This window comes from Leucopleurus acutus (genome assembly GCF_964270905.1).
Source record: "Leucopleurus acutus genome assembly, chromosome: 18".
Classification (NCBI taxonomy): Eukaryota; Metazoa; Chordata; class Mammalia; order Artiodactyla; family Delphinidae; genus Leucopleurus; species Leucopleurus acutus.
Genome location: NC_139160.1, coordinates 209,414 through 226,833, shown reverse-complemented (window position 1 = coordinate 226,833; position 17,420 = coordinate 209,414). Strand labels below are relative to the sequence as shown.

At 38.6% G+C, this 17,420-nt stretch overlaps 1 protein-coding gene across 1 annotated transcript in view; it reads right to left on the bottom strand.

Moving 5' to 3' along the window:
- Window positions 1–17,420, bottom strand: part of RNF17 (ring finger protein 17) — a gene marked incomplete at both ends in the record, with an annotated part of 121,712 nt that overhangs the window by 94,164 nt on the left and 10,128 nt on the right. The window contains 7 exons of the mRNA XM_082859781.1: window positions 2,566–2,666; window positions 4,250–4,330; window positions 5,472–5,583; window positions 7,661–7,752; window positions 12,393–12,432; window positions 14,590–14,787; window positions 15,615–15,888. Coding sequence (XP_082715907.1) covers window positions 2,566–2,666; window positions 4,250–4,330; window positions 5,472–5,583; window positions 7,661–7,752; window positions 12,393–12,432; window positions 14,590–14,787; window positions 15,615–15,888 — 898 coding nt within the window. The remainder of the gene's footprint in view (window positions 1–2,565; window positions 2,667–4,249; window positions 4,331–5,471; window positions 5,584–7,660; window positions 7,753–12,392; window positions 12,433–14,589; window positions 14,788–15,614; window positions 15,889–17,420) is intronic.

The window sequence follows — 17,420 nt, the reverse complement described above, 5'->3', positions numbered from 1 at the left end:
GGTCATACAGATGGTCAACAGGAATATGAAGAGATACTCAACATCACTGATTATTAGAAAAATGCAAATCAAAACTACAATGAGGTATCACTTCACATGGGTCAGCATGGCCATCATCAGAAAGTCTACAAATAATAAATGCTGGAGAGGCTGTGGAGAAAAGGGAACCCTCCTACACCGTTGGTGGGGATGGAAATTGATACAGCCACTATGAAGAACAGTACGGAGGTTCCTTAAAAAACTAAAAATAGGGGCTTCCCTGGTGGCGCAGTGGTTGAGAGTGGTTGCCTGCCGATGCAAGGGACGCGGGTTCGTGCCCCAGTCTGGGAAGATCCCACATGCCGTGGAGCGGCTGGGCCCGTGAGCCATGGCCGCTGAGCCTGCGCGTCCGGAGCCTGTGCTCCGCAACAGGAGAGGCCACAACAGTGAGAGGCCCGCGTACCGCAAAAAAAAAAAAAAAAAAAACCTAAAAGTAGAGTTACCATATGATCCAGCAATCCCACTCCTGGGAATATATCTGGAAAAGACGAAAACTCTAATTCAAAAAGACACATGCACCTCAATGTTCACAGAAGCACTATTTACAATAGTCAAGACACGGAAGCAACCTAAGTGTCCAACAGATGAATGGATAAAGAAGATGTGATATATGTATATGATGGAATACGACTCAGCCATAAAGAAGCATGAAATAATGCCATTTGCAGCAACATGGATGGACCTAGAGAATATTATACTTAGTGAAGTCAGAGAAAGACAAATATCATATATCACTTTTATGTGGAATCTAAAAAATAATATAAATGAACTTACTTACAAAACAGAAACAGACTCATAGACATAGAAAACAATCATATGGTACCAAAGGGTAAAAGGAGGGAGGTATAAATTAGGAGGTTGGGATTATCAGATACACATTACCCTATATAAAGCAGATAAACAACAAGGACCTACTGTACAGCACAGGGAACCCTATTCAGTATCTTGTAATAACCTATAATGGAAAAGTATCTGAAAAAGAATACATGTATGTGTAAATGAATCACTCTGCTGTACACCTGAAACTAACTCAATATTGTAAATCAACTATACTCCAATAAAAAACTTTTTTAAAAAATACAAACAAAAGGTAAGACACAGAAAGAGAGAGAGTATCTGAAAATGATGTATCTGATAAAGGACTAACATCCACAATGTATAAAGAACTCCTACTCCAACCACAACAAAATAAATAATCCAAATCAAAATTGGGCAAAGGACTGGAATACATACCTATCCAGAGAAAATAAACAAATGGTCAATTAATAAGCACATGAAAAGATGTGCTCCACAACACCAGCCATTATGGAAATGTAAGTCAAATCCAAAAATGAGACATCACTTCACATTCTGAAAATGGCTCATCTTTTAAAAAAAAAACAAATGTTGGTGAGGATGTGGAGAAATTGGAACCTTTGTGCACTGCTGGTGGGAATGTATCATGTGTGGCCACCATAGAATGCAGTTTGGCAGTCTTCAAAGAGTTAAACATAAAATTACCATATGCCACTAAACTGTACTTTTTTAATTTTATTGGTGTATAGTTGATACTCAGTGTTGTGTTAGTTTCAGGTATACAGCAAAGTGATTCAGTTATACATATACATATATTCATTCTTTTTTAGATTCTTTTCTCAAAAAGGTTATCATAGAATATTTAGTACAGTTCCCTGTGCTATACAGTAGGTTCTTGTCGGTTATCTATCTTATACAGTGTGTGTATGTTCATCTCAAGCTCCCGATTTACCCCTCCCCCCACCACTAAACTGTATTTTTAAATGCTTAAAAAGGTAAACTTCATTATGTATATTTACTACTTTTAAGAAGTATTTTTTAAATGCATGCACATGACCTATCACTTAAGTGTTATAATTAAATACCAAATGTGACATACCATCAGCATTGAGGAATAAAGAATATCAACTGATACATTCATAGTGTTGAGCATATGTTCTAGTCATCCTAATCAGACTAAAAAAAAGAACTAAGAGCCAAATAGGCAAGTACCATTTCTAAATATATTTATCACAACTTTTATGAGCCTGTCTCTTGAAATGCAAAGTGTGATCAAAGATTATTTGAGATCATATATATCAACTTTTTAAAAAGATTGGATATGTAACAGTATGGTATTTGTTTAGAAAAATCACTAGAGTATTATTTGCTCTGATGCAAATACCTAAAAAAAAGTGATGGAACTATCCACATGAAAATGTATGTTTGCATTTTCCCAAGTACGCTGAATTCTACAACAGGATTCAGAATTAGAAAGTATTTTTTTGTGCTAACTGCTTTAAGAAAGAAATTGTTTATTTTAATAGCTTTGGGACCAGAAGACAAATAGCCTAAATGAATAAATAAATAGTTCTTCATTTTGAGGCTGTAAACATCAGCCTGTAGGGACCACCCATTACCTTCCAAACTTGTTTAAAATTTACTAATTTCTTCAGTCTATACAAAGAAATAAAATGACAAGTTAATGTTAAAAGCTTCAGTTGCACTAAGTCTATAGTTTTAACTTATTACCTGGAATCAAGAGAAGTGAAAAGCTGATCAAACTGTTTCTCCAGAACCTCTATAAGACTGACTGTCTCCTCTTTTGTTTGATTGTATATGTGTTCGAGCACCTGGGAAGAACATAATACAAAGACCTCATCTGGTATTTTTATTTTGTAGGAACTGTACTATTCAACATAATTTTTAAAGTAAAAGGTACTTTTTGGACTTTTCAAAGTAACAACACAAGAGATCAGATAATAAAAGTAAGTCACAAGGTTAAACTTTAAATCCTGGTACTTGTCAACAAGATCACATCTTTGTTAGCACTCTGTACTGATTAATTAGCAAAAAGGCCTAGAAAATCCACCAAGTTTTCTAAAATTCGTATCACTTTTAATCAGTACAGGAAATGGATCATTTTGGATAGCTGAGTTTCTCTCTGGCAGGATTCCTTAAATTCATAAAAACTTAAAATATAATATTAGGGAATTCCCTGGCAGTCCACTGGTTAAGACTCTGCAGTCCCTGTACCAGGGCATGCGTTCAATCCCTGGTCAGGGAACTAAGATCCTGCATGCCGCGGCCAAAAAAAAAAAATTTATACCTATATAAAATATTTTTTAAATACTTGAATTAAAATGTTGACTATTCTACATACTTCTTTATATATATATATATATATATATATTTTTTTTTTTTGCGGTATGTGGGCCTCTCACTGTTGTGGCCTCTCCCGTTGCCGGAGCACAAGCTCCGGACGCGCAGGCCCAGCCGCTCCGCAGCATGTGGGATCCTCCTGGACCAGGGCACAAACCTGCGTCCCTAGCATCGGCAAGCGGACTACCAACCACTGAGCCACCAGGGAAGCCCTTCTTTATATTTTTAAACAAAGAATCATTGGTTGAGATCTTTCTTTTTTTCCTTTTAATTCTTCCTTTTTTGGAATGGGAACGTCTATTCTTTGCTTGCCCAACCAACGTATTTTAGAAGGAGATAATTTATTAGTTTCACACATTCAGATTGGAGAGGAATTTTGCCCCAGCCTGAGTCATACCCTAAGTCTCACCCATACCTGATTTAGAAGATACTTAGATGAGATTTTGGACTTAGAGTTGATGCTGAAATAGGTTAAGAATTTTGGGGGTGTGAGATGTGCTGAATGTATTTTGCATGTGAGAAGGACATGAACCTGTTATGGGTTGAATTTTTACCCCCCTCCCAAATTCATCTGTTGAAGTCTTAAATTTCATTATCAGCTATAACTTTTTGAATGCCCTGGTTGTAAATTTGCCATTGCTAGGTTCAAGGAGCTTGCTGTTTGTCAATAAATGAGCGAGTCTCTCTCTTGGGTGATGAGGTAAGAAAGAAAAGAACATAAGACTCAGTGTAACAGTATACAGCCAAATAATGAGCAATGTTAGAAGGGTGATCTGCAATGCTTCCAAGACAAAATTCAGCTCGCAGCAAGCAGAAATATGAGTTCCTTAATAGAGCTCCAATTTCAGTAGGCTGCTAGCACAACAATGCTAGGAGACTAATCCTAGCAGGCCATGAGAGTTTTCTATTCTTTTGTACGTTTCTCTCTCATTAGGTTATCATACTTAATAACTCAGTGCTAAGCTCTACCTTCAGTGATGTTACATCTAAATACACACATTTAAAGAGAACATGCCTTAATTTATGATAGAATTTGATCATTCAGAATGCTTACTTTTATAGCAATATTTAATTGTTCAAAATTTTTCCCTGCCACCTTCAATGCTTCATCAATTTCTTCCACAGTTTCAGTCTCCTAAGAAGGGGGAGGGGGACCACATACAAATACAAAATATAAAAACAGATGCTTAGATATACTGTATTAGTTGCAGAAACATCAAGCTACCGTTTTGGTTACAAAAGCAACATAGACAAATTACAGAAATCTGAAAACAAGCAACAAAGAACATTTTAGAGTTTTGGTGATAGCATTCTGGATTTCTTTTTTTAGCTATCTTTTTGAATAAATGGGATTATGTCCTATAAACATTTTGCAACTTAAAACTACCTGAAAATTTTATCGTGACCATAAATAAATACATGTAAAAAGTAATAGTTTTTAAGAAAACAAGATTATGATTAGGCTACAGTAAGATTTAAACACTGAAGATAGTGCTCTCTCCTCTCCCAGCCCACTAATGATCTCCTTAACAAAAACACTTAATACTCCATTCAACTGCATTTTGGAATTTATTCTGTTTCTAACCTTCAATTAAAAGAATACATTATTTAAAGTCATCAAAAGTAGTAACTGGTACAATTCAAATCTTCCAACAACAATTACATCATCATCAACGAGTGCCATTAGGCCTTTTAGTTGTCATTAAAACAACTGGAAAATCACACTTAGAATTTAGAAACTTGTGGGACTTCCCTGGCAGTCCAGTGGTTAAGACTTCGCCTTCCACTGCAGGGGGTGTGGTTTTGATCCCTGGTCGGGGAGCTAAGATCTCACATGCCTCGCAGCCAGAAAACCAAAACATAAAGCAGAAGCAATATTGTAACAAATTCAATAAAGACTTTAAAAATGGTCCACATCAAAAAAAATCTTAAAAAAGAAAAGAATTTAGAAACTTGTACTTTACACAAGTTTCACAGAATCTGAATTCAGTAAGTAGGTTCAAAGGGAAGCAGCTACATACAGGTAAATATCAAGAGCACTAACAGAGTTGGTCAAAGGTAGAATGGGCTGCCTTGGGAAGAAAAGAGAATTGTTGAGACATAGTTTAGAATAAAACAAGAGATTCATGCAAGGAGTGTAGGTTTACCTCTGTTACCTTTAAGCTTCCAAAACAATCTATAATTATAGGACCCTTGAGAGGAGAGGAAAGTTAAGCTACCAGAGAAGAGTAAAAATGTTTGGCCTCATCTCACTTCATGAATTACATTTTTCATACCTCTATTACAGTTGATGGGTTCAAAACAGTCCCGTGTGTGGAGGTTGAATGTTCTAAACCAACAGTTAGTAGATCAGCAGTCTTTTTAAAGTCCTGAGAACAATTCTTCATCCTGGAAAAATGTCAAGTACATTATTTTAAGTATCAACATTTATATAATGATTTACATCTTCTGATTTTTACCCTCTATCAAAAATAATTCTGGGCTTCCCTGTTGGTGCAGTGGTTGAGAGTCTGCCTGCCAATGCAGGGGACATGGGTTCGTGCCCCGGTCTGGGAAGATCCCACATGCCGCGGAGCGGCTAGGCCTGTGGGCCATGGCTGCTGAGCCTGCGCGTCTGGAGCCTGTGCTCCGCAACAGGAGAGGCCACAACAGTGAGAGGCCCACGTACCGCAAAAAAAAAAAAATAATTCTTATGATGACTTATAAGAACACTTACAGTGGGTTCTCAATTATCTATGATATGCAAAGAGAGGAAAACCATGACTAAATACGCTTTCACATAAAACAATTTTAATCAAGAATTCAACTTCTCAACAAATTCCTAAAAATAACAGTTTACAGTATAAATTGTGCTTTAATTTCCTAATCATCTCTCCTTCCCGGATATTTTTTGGTAGAGATGTTGGTAATCATTGAACTGTCCTAAGCTCAATTAAAGTATTTATACACACAAATGCCAGCTATTAAAAAATGTACTTATAGGCCTGCCTTATGTACATAAAGGTAATGAATTTACTAGGCAAGTTAATTTCAACGGAAGAGTAAGCTGCATTTTTTGTCTACAGATGCTAGAGTTTCGGCCTATTTTTATCTTTATATCCCTATGTTGGCTGGCACACAGTAAGCACTCAGTGTTTGCTGAATAAGTTAATCATAAGCCTATAATAGTTTATTATGATTAAATGTTCCTCTCATAGAATAATACACTAGGTAATTTTTAAACATTCAATTACTTTAAAAAGTGGATATTCATGTTCTTGAAAACATATGTGAATGCATTAGCCATAAGGAGTCCATCATTCAATTCCTGTTTCAAAATATTAAAGACAAATCAGGAAGGAAATACATCATGTATCAAGGAATACTTCTATTTTAAAATATATGACTATTTAAACCAAACTCTACTGAAATTAGGAAATAGGAGTTTCTAACGTAAGTACACTTGACATGGAGAACTAATTAAAAAATGGCAATTTGGAAAAAAAATGGGGTACCTAAAACAGATTCATCTACTTCTGAAAGTAAAACTTTACTTTGCAACTGTATTTGACATTACACATACCTAGACAAAAGTACAATCAGACTTGACTTGCATGATGGTTAAAAAGTAAGGAAGTTTCACATAGAAGTCCAGATTTCTATTTTGTCTTGGAAAAGAAAAGGATAATCTGGGACCACTGGGATGGTCTCAACACACAGCTCCAGTGACTGGCTGGAGCTGAGCAGGGGCTCCCTCCTCTGGAGCGGGTGCACAATCTTTACTGCCCTTTTAAAGTCGGTCTCCCTCACACAGTAAGTCATCTGCTAGATATGTAGGTGTTCCTATATGTTATGACTCACACAGAGCCACAAAGATTCCTAAAGATTTATTCTAATCACTCCACTCAGAGCTTATGGAGGAAGTGACTGATGGAATACAAATAGAGGAGCTGGGAGCAGTACCTGCATTCAATGAGCCTGAGTGCTACCGCTGGTTCTATCAATACCCAGTTGCCAGACTTTAGCTAACTGCTTTTAGTACCCAAAGAAATAACTCTTCTGTTGGTTTCTAAGCACCCATTTAAATCTGGACAGAGAAACTGCAGCAGTAATGTGAAAAGTCATGACTGCTAGCCTAAAGGATTTTGGATTTTATTTGGACAGGCAATGAAGAACCACAGAACAGGAAAGAGTCTGGAAGAGCTAAAGGTAGGCAAAAGAGACTAAAACAATTAAACAGAGTGTAAAAATGGTAATCTTGCATTCTTTCTTTTGCCTCACTTTAAATAAGGACAAACTAATGCTGCTTCTTTAGGAGCTGGATTCCCATTTCATTAACAGCTCAAATTATAAACTTAAAGAGCTCTCTGTAAACAATGGGTTAGAAACACTAATCTAAGAATGACCTTTAATCAATAATTCTAAAATAACTCTTTCAGAAACATACTGAACTTTAAATACTAAAATAAGTGCACATGGAACATACTTTTTAGGCTGAAGTTTTTCCATAAAAGAATCTTCTTTAATACATCCATCTATTGGGCAGTATTCTTGTTCTGTATTTATAGTTGAAACAACCTTAGGACAAAAGATTAAAAACAAAAAAACAGAAAGTCATTCAATAAATTCTGTTTATCCAGAATTCAAAAAACTAGTGAGCCATTCATAGATAAATGAAAAGATCCTTAAATCCTCTTTAAATCAAAGAAAAATTGTACTTATGTGATATTTTTATCCTATTTTAATTTTTGAGGAAATCAGTAATTTGACAGCTATTAATTAAACAGAACATTAACTAAAATACCACACTTATAAAGGAAATACTTGGAACATTACTTTAAAAATTTACTGTAAAAATTTTACAATGCTATCTTAAGGTATGTTCAAAACTCTAAAATACTTGGGGATAACTTTAATAAGAAAAATATAAGCCCTAAGAAAAGAAAACCAAAAAAACTTATTGGGTATCATAAAACAAAAACTGAATAAATGGCAAATTATGTTATGTTCCTGAAGACAAAGATTTAATACCCTAAAATACATCTAATATAAAATTAATATAATCCTAAAGTTCATATGGAAAATATAATGTGTAAGAATTACAAAAATTTTAATATACCAGGTATAAATGGACCTACACAGTTCAAACCTGAGTTGTCTAAGGGTCAACTGTAAATGAACAGAACAAAGCCCTGAAACAGATCCTCATATACAGGGAACTTCATACAGCCTATAAATGGCATTTCCATTAAACAGACGAAGCATTATTCAATAAATCATGTGGGAAAGCCAGCGAATCATTCTGAAGAAGAAAGTTACATACCCACCTTACATCATATAAAACAGAAAGAGATTTAATATGCACCTTTTTAAAATACTTATACTTCAATACTTATATAAGTATTGAAAAAAATAAATATGTATAACTCTGAGATGAAAAGTCTGCCTAATCAAAGAAAACTTAGAAGCCATGAAGGAAGGGGGAAAAAACAACTGAAAAAGGAAACATTTCTGAATGGTTAAATGTAATAAAACTAAAAGTGAAAAACTGGGAGAAAATATCAATAGTTAAAATACACAGAACGAAGTGTTAATATTTCTATCACATGAAGTATCCTTACAAGTTAGGAAAAAGACAATTCAAAAGGAAAATATGGAAAGGACCTGGAAGGATCTGTTAAAGATCCTCCCAGAAGAGCTGAGAAGTCAACATATGAAAAATTGCTCAATTTCGCTAGCAATCAGGGATTTGCAATTTAAAACAAGCAGATACCCAATTTTTTGCCCATTAAATTGCCAAACATGTTTTTTAAAATGTGACAAACACCGATTTTTTTTTTTTAAGACACAGAAATTAACAGAACCTGCTGATGGGATTTTTTTTTGGTGGGAGTGGGTTTGAGGAATTATGCAAAAATATAGTGAAAGAATTTGAAAACCACCTAAGTGTTTTTGATAAAGAGATTATATTACAGCACTTATGTACCACGTTTTATTATGCAGCCATTAAAAGTAACGTAGGAGGGCTTCCCCGGTGGCACAGTGGTTGAGAGTCCGCCTGCCAATGCAGGGGACGCAGGTTCGTGCCCCGGTCCGGGAAGATCCAACATGCCGTGGAGCGGCTAGGCCCATGAGCCATGGCCGCTGAGCCTGCGCGTCCGGAGCCTGTGCTCCGCAATGGGAGAGGCCACAACAGTGAGAGGCCCACATACCGCAAAAAAAAAAAAAAAGTAACGTAGGAGACGCTCATGAGGATAGGTTAATGCTGAGAGAAATAAAGCAGACTACTAAATGTTATAGTCTCCCATGTAAATACATATGTGTCTTTGGTGGGAAGAGGATGTCCTAGCAAGGTTTCAAGTATAACGTACCAAAGACAGTTATCTATTATTAGATAATTAGGAGAAAAGCATTACTTTAAAAACATCACATTGGATCAAATGTTATTTTTAAGCGCACACCCCAAAATTGGGGGCTAAAACCTTAATAATTTCTATCCACCTACTCATTTATGCCCCTTTGGCTGGTCATTTCATAGTAAGAAGTTAATGTTACCACCAGTAGATTTGATGCAGGACATTTCTCCCAGGAAATTTAAGAAAATATTAAATACAACTGATTTAAAAGATTTCAGTTAAAATTGTGTAAAGAGTCTTAACTTCTAATATATATAATAAAAATTTTCTCCCTGTTCCCCTAGCACAGCTTGTCACTTAAGTTTTATTTATGGTGGTGTTTTCGCTTGGTTGTTTTTTTCTACTTGTAAATGAAAAAATGCGGTCAAATTTAAACGGCATTTCTTCTATGGTTTCTGACTTCAGTGATATATTTAACAAGGCTTCGCCATCCAATATTACACAATTATCTATAGTCTCTTCTATTTTACATTTTCAATTTGCATGTTATTAACATTTCCAATCCACATGGGATTTTAATATATATTAATTACCTATTGATTGGATAAATTATCATTTCCTCATGGCCCAATATATTTTTGGACTCAGGTCTAAATTATCAATAAAATGCCAGTATTTTTGGAATGGTACCTAAGTATGATCCTATCCTTGAACAAAACCTGCCATATTGCTGTATGTAATTATAGAATGGTTATTATTAACCATTAATATCAATCAAAAGCAGAGAAGGGATGCTATTAAAAAAACCATACAAGTATAAAAGATAAAGACTGGGAGATAAATTCATATTCACCCAAACTCAAAAATAAGAACACAAGTATACCCATTAACCCTGAATGGAATCATTTTAGGCTTAAGCTTGAAATAATCAGCACTACCTAGGCCTTCAACATTAAAGATAAATTATAAATATGTCTAATGTGAATATAGGTACCTAAATCTTACTTTTTAGAGCAATGTACATTATTTAAAAATAATAAACTTCAATCCTGAAATAGTCTATAAATTCAGACTTTTCACTAATTTAGACTTGATTCTTCCATTATCTCTTATTCTAAATATAAGATATCAGGAAAAATCTAAACTTTAAAAACTAATAAAAGAGTGGTAACAATTTCAGGATGGTTTCTTGAAGGACTCAGCACAGGGGAAAAGGAGGGAAGGATGGGACAGATCACATATCCCCCAAAGTGAGAGTCGGAACTAGTCAAATGATACAAAATAGATTTGATACAACCCTAAAATCAAAAACCAATATTTGTAAATACACTATAAACACTTCATTAGATGTTACCCAAAACACTAAAAATAATACAAGTATAGTGATTTAAGAGACCATTAAACACAAAGTCATTTGCCACAAAAGGCAAGAGGTTACCGTTCTAATAAACTAGCTGTTTTTTGAATATCAGAACAGGATGGATATGAGCAGAGACAGTCCTGCCTCTTCCTTTTCCCTTCACACTCTTTACCCACCATAAGATTCAATGTGTCAGGGATACTCCATTTCAACCACAGGAGCTAAGTTCCCCTTTGCCTTAACTATGTAGCTAGCCACATCTGAGGAACCGACTGTCAAAAAAAAAAAAGGGAAAGGGGACAGGAATTTCCCACAATAAAGGCCATGATTTGTGAAGTATGTAATTCCAAAACAGATGTTTTCTTACATGTAAATGTTTATGCTATAATTGAAACTTTCACAAATTATACATTTATGTTTATATACATATTATTATATATATTTTTATCACGTTTAACCTGCAAACTAGTTAATCCACACCTAAATAATCAAAGGTCGACTATAACACTTATTTTAAAGCTTGTAGAGAACTTTCACATAATTCAGATTTGACTCTTACAATCCTATGAGATAAAAAAAGCAGGTATTATTTCCATCTCACAAATAAGGAAACTCAGCCTTAGGGTGACAGAACTAGGACTGCATTCCAGGTCTTCTTCCTCTATGTTAATTGTTTGCCACAGAAAACAATGGATACAAATCCCCAAACTCTGATCTCTCAAGTGGAACATTATGAATTTAGAGATTAAGACAACTTTCCAGGAACATACTATATAAACTGAGCAACATTTATATTTGTAGTAAACGCAAAGAATGGTCAGTAAATTTTATTTTAAATCCTTAATTTGTTCTCATTATTACGGGTGCACAGATTTTAGTGCAACTGTACTATTTTTAGCACTTCTGACGTTAACATTAGGCCGTTGTTTGCCTTCTGTTTCGTTTTTGTTTTTTTACACATCTCCACAAATGTAAATTTGATGACATGCAAAGGTTGAGGGTCAGGGGGAAATTCAAAATTTGCTTGCATGGTACTGGTGTGGAAAAGGGGAGTAGAGATTTGGGGACTTCCCTGGCCGTCCAGTGGTTAAGACTCTGCACTTCCACTGCAGGGGTCGCAAGTTTGATCCCTGGTCAGGGAACTAAGATCCCACTCGCTGCGCGGCCCAAAAAAAGGGCAGGGGGTGTAGAGATTTGAAAGGAATATACTTCATTAAAATAAAAATAAATTAAAAAATGAAATATTCCACAGAAATCTCCAGAGTCAAAATATGTAGGCTAATAAGTTTTTGACCTTAACCTTGCATTCTTCTTGATCTCTTTGAACAATTATAAAATGGATGTGAAAAGCTTTACCTTTTGCTAGATTTCTTTACTTAAAAGACTCAGCAACAAAAATGCAAGTTTCTAGTTCCTAATTAGAAATATGTTTTATTTCTTTAACATTTTTACCTTTAGCATTAGGCTGTAATGCATTCAGTGTGAAAGACAATAAAACTTACCTCACAATCAGGGCATGTAATTGTGCTGTATTCTTCAGTTCTTAACAAGCACAGTTCACAAAAAGCATGTCCACATTGAAGTTCATGGTGGTGACCTATTGATGAAATTCTATTGTGAATTAAACTTCTCAGTTTGTCAACATTGAATATTCAGTATAATCAGGGGAGAAAATTAAAGGGAATTCTCTTGTATAGGAAAAGATATCTAGTTTAGTTAGAAATGGATGATTAAACAAAATTCAGGAGAAACAATACAACTCAGAAGGAGGGAGAAAAATCAGAAGAAAAAACAGGCAGAGCTATGTAGTATTGTTCGCCTTTCTTTATACAGTTATTTGGTACCTATAATACTTTGAATCTGCCATCTCTTATAATCATATAAAGTGCTCTGAGGTACTTCATTTTGACATTGTAAAGTCCCAGCTAAGTAGGCTGGGAATATTTATTCAACCTAGAGACGGATAAACATTTTGGTGATCTGGGGTAAATGGTATAATCCAGACTCCAACCTAGTTCTGTTTCCAAGTCTAATGTTCTTTCTACCTGATCATACTTCCCTCTGCTAATTTATATTTCCCATCCTGTGAAGGGGACAGTGAGGGCCGACATGAGAAACTGGCAAAACCCCTCTCTTGAACAAAATAATGCCATTTGCAGCAACATGCATGGACCTAGAGATTGTCATACTGAGTGAAGTTAAGTCAGACACAGAAAGACAAATATCATATGATATTGCTTACATGTGCAATCTAAGAAAAAGGGTATAGGGACTTCTCTGGTAGCACACTGGTTAAGAATCCACCTGCCAATGCAGGAGACACGGGTTTGAGCCCTGGTCCGGGAAGATCCCACATGCCGCGGAGCAACTAAGCCCATGAGCCACAACTACTGAGCCTGCGCTCTAGAGTTCGCGAGCCACATTACTGAAACACGCGCGCCTAGAGCCTGTGCTCCGCAACGAGAAGCCACTGCAATGAGAAGACCGCACACCGCAACGAAGAGTAGCCCCTGCTCACTGCAACTAGAGAAAGCCCGTGCACAGCAACGAAGACCCAACGCAGCCAAAAATAAATAAATAAACAGATTTATAAAAATAAATAAATAATAAAAATAAATTTAAAAAAAGGGTACATATGAACTTATTTGCAAAACAGAAGTAGAGTCATGGATGTAGAAAACAAACTTATGGTTACCAGGGGATGGGTGGGAGGGATAAATTGGGAGATTGTGATTGACATATGCACACTACTATATATAAAATAGATTAACTAATAAGAACCTGCTGTATAGCACAGGGAACTCTACTCAATACTCTGTAATGGCCTATACGGGAAAAGGATCTAAAAAAAAATGAGCGGATGTGTGTATATGTTTAACTGATTCACTTTGCCGTACAACTGAAACTAACACAATATTGTAAATCAAATATACTCCAAAAAAAAAAAGACCCCCCCCCCCAATGATTAAGACATTGGCAAAGACAGAAGCCAGGGCAGAAGTCAAATGCCACCACTGTCACACACACGACCCATATAAAGATCATTTTCACAAACTTAGCATGTATGAAGGGAAATACCATAATCTTGACTGAAAATATAATACCAAGATTTTGATACTCTAAGCAGAACTTCATCATAATAAACATTATAGCTATGTCACTTCAAAAGGTTGTCATTTTAAAAGACTTCTCAAGAAAAAGGGAAAAGTAGCTAAATAAAGTTAGTCATCATTTACTATAAAATTATAGTGTTCCTGCTGATTTATATTATAATAATTGCATTCTTCTGATAAAAAAGAGCTTTAGTTTTTAAGCCAAGGAAACATCTTAAACTTTCTTACAACCAAGCTAAATTTTAAAGCTCTATTTAAATTCCAGAGATAATGTTACTAAAGAAATCAAAAGGCTTTTATAAGACTTCTGATACTGTACAAGTCGAGATAACGTGTGCTGCACTACAGCTTACAAAGCACTTTGACATTCTACTTGCAGAGGCACCATCTTTCCAACTGAGTACTTCTCAGCACGACAATACAAATGTATGAAAGAACCAGTGATTTTAAAAACGTACGTTCTAAAACTCTATTCTGCAGTACTACATCATTCAAATAATGGAGATGTCCTACGTAACAGCATCGATCGAATTCCAGGCAGGAGAAACTTGCCTCTTCCCCCGGAAAACACACCAACTTTCTCTACACGCTCAGGTCTCCCAAGCGGAGTCCGTCCCGGATAGACTGAGAAAACTGACTTTCGCTCTGCAAGTACAAAGATGTGACAGTCACACAGGGTGACGGTAAGGCTTTCTGGCAGCTCCAGGCGCTGACAGTCAACAACTCGCCCCGGCAGAAGCACAGCACTCTAAGGCCTGTTAGGTGCCGTTCAAGTAACCTGAACCTGTTTCAGCGGAGGAGAGTCTCGGTGGGCGGGTCAAGAGCGCACGGTGCCCCCGACGGCCCAGGACGGAAGAACACGACGCACAGAAGTGACGCGCTACTTTCCAAACAACGCCTGAAGCAAACGGAGCAACACGCCCCCCGCCCCCGCCCGTTAATTTCAGGAACGTTTCATTACCACAACAAGAGCCACACAAGAAAATCACGTGTCGTTGCTGCTTTACCACAGGATGTCGGCCAAATTCCCACATCCCCCATTTCCCGAACCTGCGAACCGGTCGGTGAGGGAGGGGGCGGCGCAAGGTGTGGCGGTGGGGGGAGGAGGGGGCTGGAGTGGAGGGGGCGGGGGGTGAGGGGGCAGGGGGTGAGGCGGGGGCAGGGGTGGGGGATGAGGGTTGAGTGGAGGGGACAGGGGGCGGGTGAAGGGGGTTGGGGGAGTGGAAGGGGTGGAGGGTAGGGGGTGGGGCGGGGGAGTGGAAGGGGTGGAGGGTAGGGGGCAGGGGGTGAAAGGGAGGGGGTGGAGGGAGAGGGTGACGGGGGTGGAGGGGCAGGGGGTGAGGGGGTAGGGGGAGGGTAGGGTGGGGCGGGGGTGAGGGGGTGGAGGGGCCGAAGGGGGGGTGGGGCGGGGGGGAGGGGGTGGAAGGGGGTGTGAGGGAGGGGTGAGGGCCGCGCTCCAGGCCTCTGCGTCCCGACCTCGCAGGCGGCCTACGGACTCGGGCTCGGGGCCTGGGCTCCCCCGCTCTCTCGCCGCCGCGGCCACTGCCCACCAGCCTGTCTCTCGGCTCCCCCGCCGGCCGGCGGGCCGCGGGCTGACCCCCAGCCCCTCACCCGGAGCTCCGGACAACCTTCTTCCACACCGGCTGCACAGGGCCTCGGCGGCTCCCCAGGCCTGGCCCTTGCTCTCCACCTGCCCAAAACAGGACGCCGCGGCCTCCATCGTCGCCGCGGCCTCCATCGTCGCCGCCTCGAATGTGAGGCCAGCGCCGCGTGCCGTCCCGGCGTCCCTCGCGGCAGTGGCCAATCACCGGAGGCGGCGGCTCCAGGGAGCCAATCGGCGGCGAGGAAGCTCCAGCCCTCCCTCCAGTCAGCCTGGGGCGGCCGGCTGCGGGAAGCGGTTTTTTTGTTTTACCCCCTGGAGCGTGAGAGACAAGGCCGCGTGGCCCTCGGGAAGCGTTTCATGACCCAACCACGCATTACTCACTATATTGCATTAGGCGTCGCGAGTAGCGAACGATCCTTTGTGTTGAAGTTGTCTTCCTTCCCTAGTGGGTCGTAGCGGCCTTAGTGGAGAAGCCGATCTAGCTACCCATAGGTGGGGAGATTTGGTTAACAATTTCAAACCAAAGGGGTGGTCATTATTACTAACAGTTGTCGACGCTAATGGTATATATACAAGGCCTTGTGCTGAGAAAGTTTGGGGCTGCTAAGAATTTATAAACTAACAGGTTCCTGCTTGAGAGGTATGTAGCCCTCTACCTAAAAGGGTAACTTCTACTAAGGCAGCTTGTATTAAATGCCAGAGGAAAGTTAGAGAAAATAATTGTCTGCGTTGTATGAAAAGCCTTCCTAGCGAATATGGGGTTTGCACTAGACCTTAAAACCTGGGTAGAACTTACAGAGGTAAACAGAAGAAATGAGGCATTCCAGGGAGAAAGAACCGTGTAAGCAAGGGAAAGTAGGTGGGAGATGCTGTGGCCTATTTGGAATTTATAGACCATTTGGCCAGAGTTTTAATTTCCTTAAAGTGAACTTTTTTGGAGAAGTATATTGGGGTCGAATTTTAAAGAGTCTTGAATGTTGGGCTAAGGAGTTTGGACTTACCCTTTAAGCAGTAGTGTCCTGGGGAAATCGAGTGAGCAAGGGATGAAGTAATCTGGTAGCAATTTGGCAAGTATATTGTGGATGAAGCACCTGGGGATGGCAGGGTGGCTTCAGCTGCTAAGAATAAACACCAGCACATAGGCTTCATTTTCTCTTTTTCCCTCTACATATTTTTGGAAATAGAAACAGAAGTATTCTGTTCAAAAGCTCACTCCTGGTTAATATTCCGAAATATGCAAACAGCTCATACATCTCAATATCATAAAACAAACAACGGAATTTAAAAAAATGGGCAGAAGACCTAAATAGACATTTCCAAAGCAGACATACAGATGGCTCACAAACACATGAAAAGATGCCCAACATTGCTAATTATTAGAGAAATGCAAATAAAAACCACAATGAGGAATTGTCTCGCGCCAGTCAGAATGGCCACCATCGAAAAGTCTAAACGCTGGAGAGGGTGTGGAGAAAAGGGAGCCCTCCTGCACTGTGGGTGGGAATGTAAATTGGTGCAGCCACTATGGAAAGCAGCATGGAGATTCCTTAAAAGACTAAAAAAAGAACTACCAAATGGTCCACCTATTCCACTGCTGGGTATATATCTGGAAAAAATGAAAACTCTAGTTCAAGAAGTTACGTGCACCCCAATGTTCATAGCAGCACTATTTACAATAGCCAAGACATGGCAGCAGCCCCTATGCTCATCAACAGACGATTGGCTTAAGATGATGTTGTCTATATATACAATGGACTATTACTCAGCCATAAAAAAGAATGAAATATTGTCATTTCCAGCAACGTGGATGGACC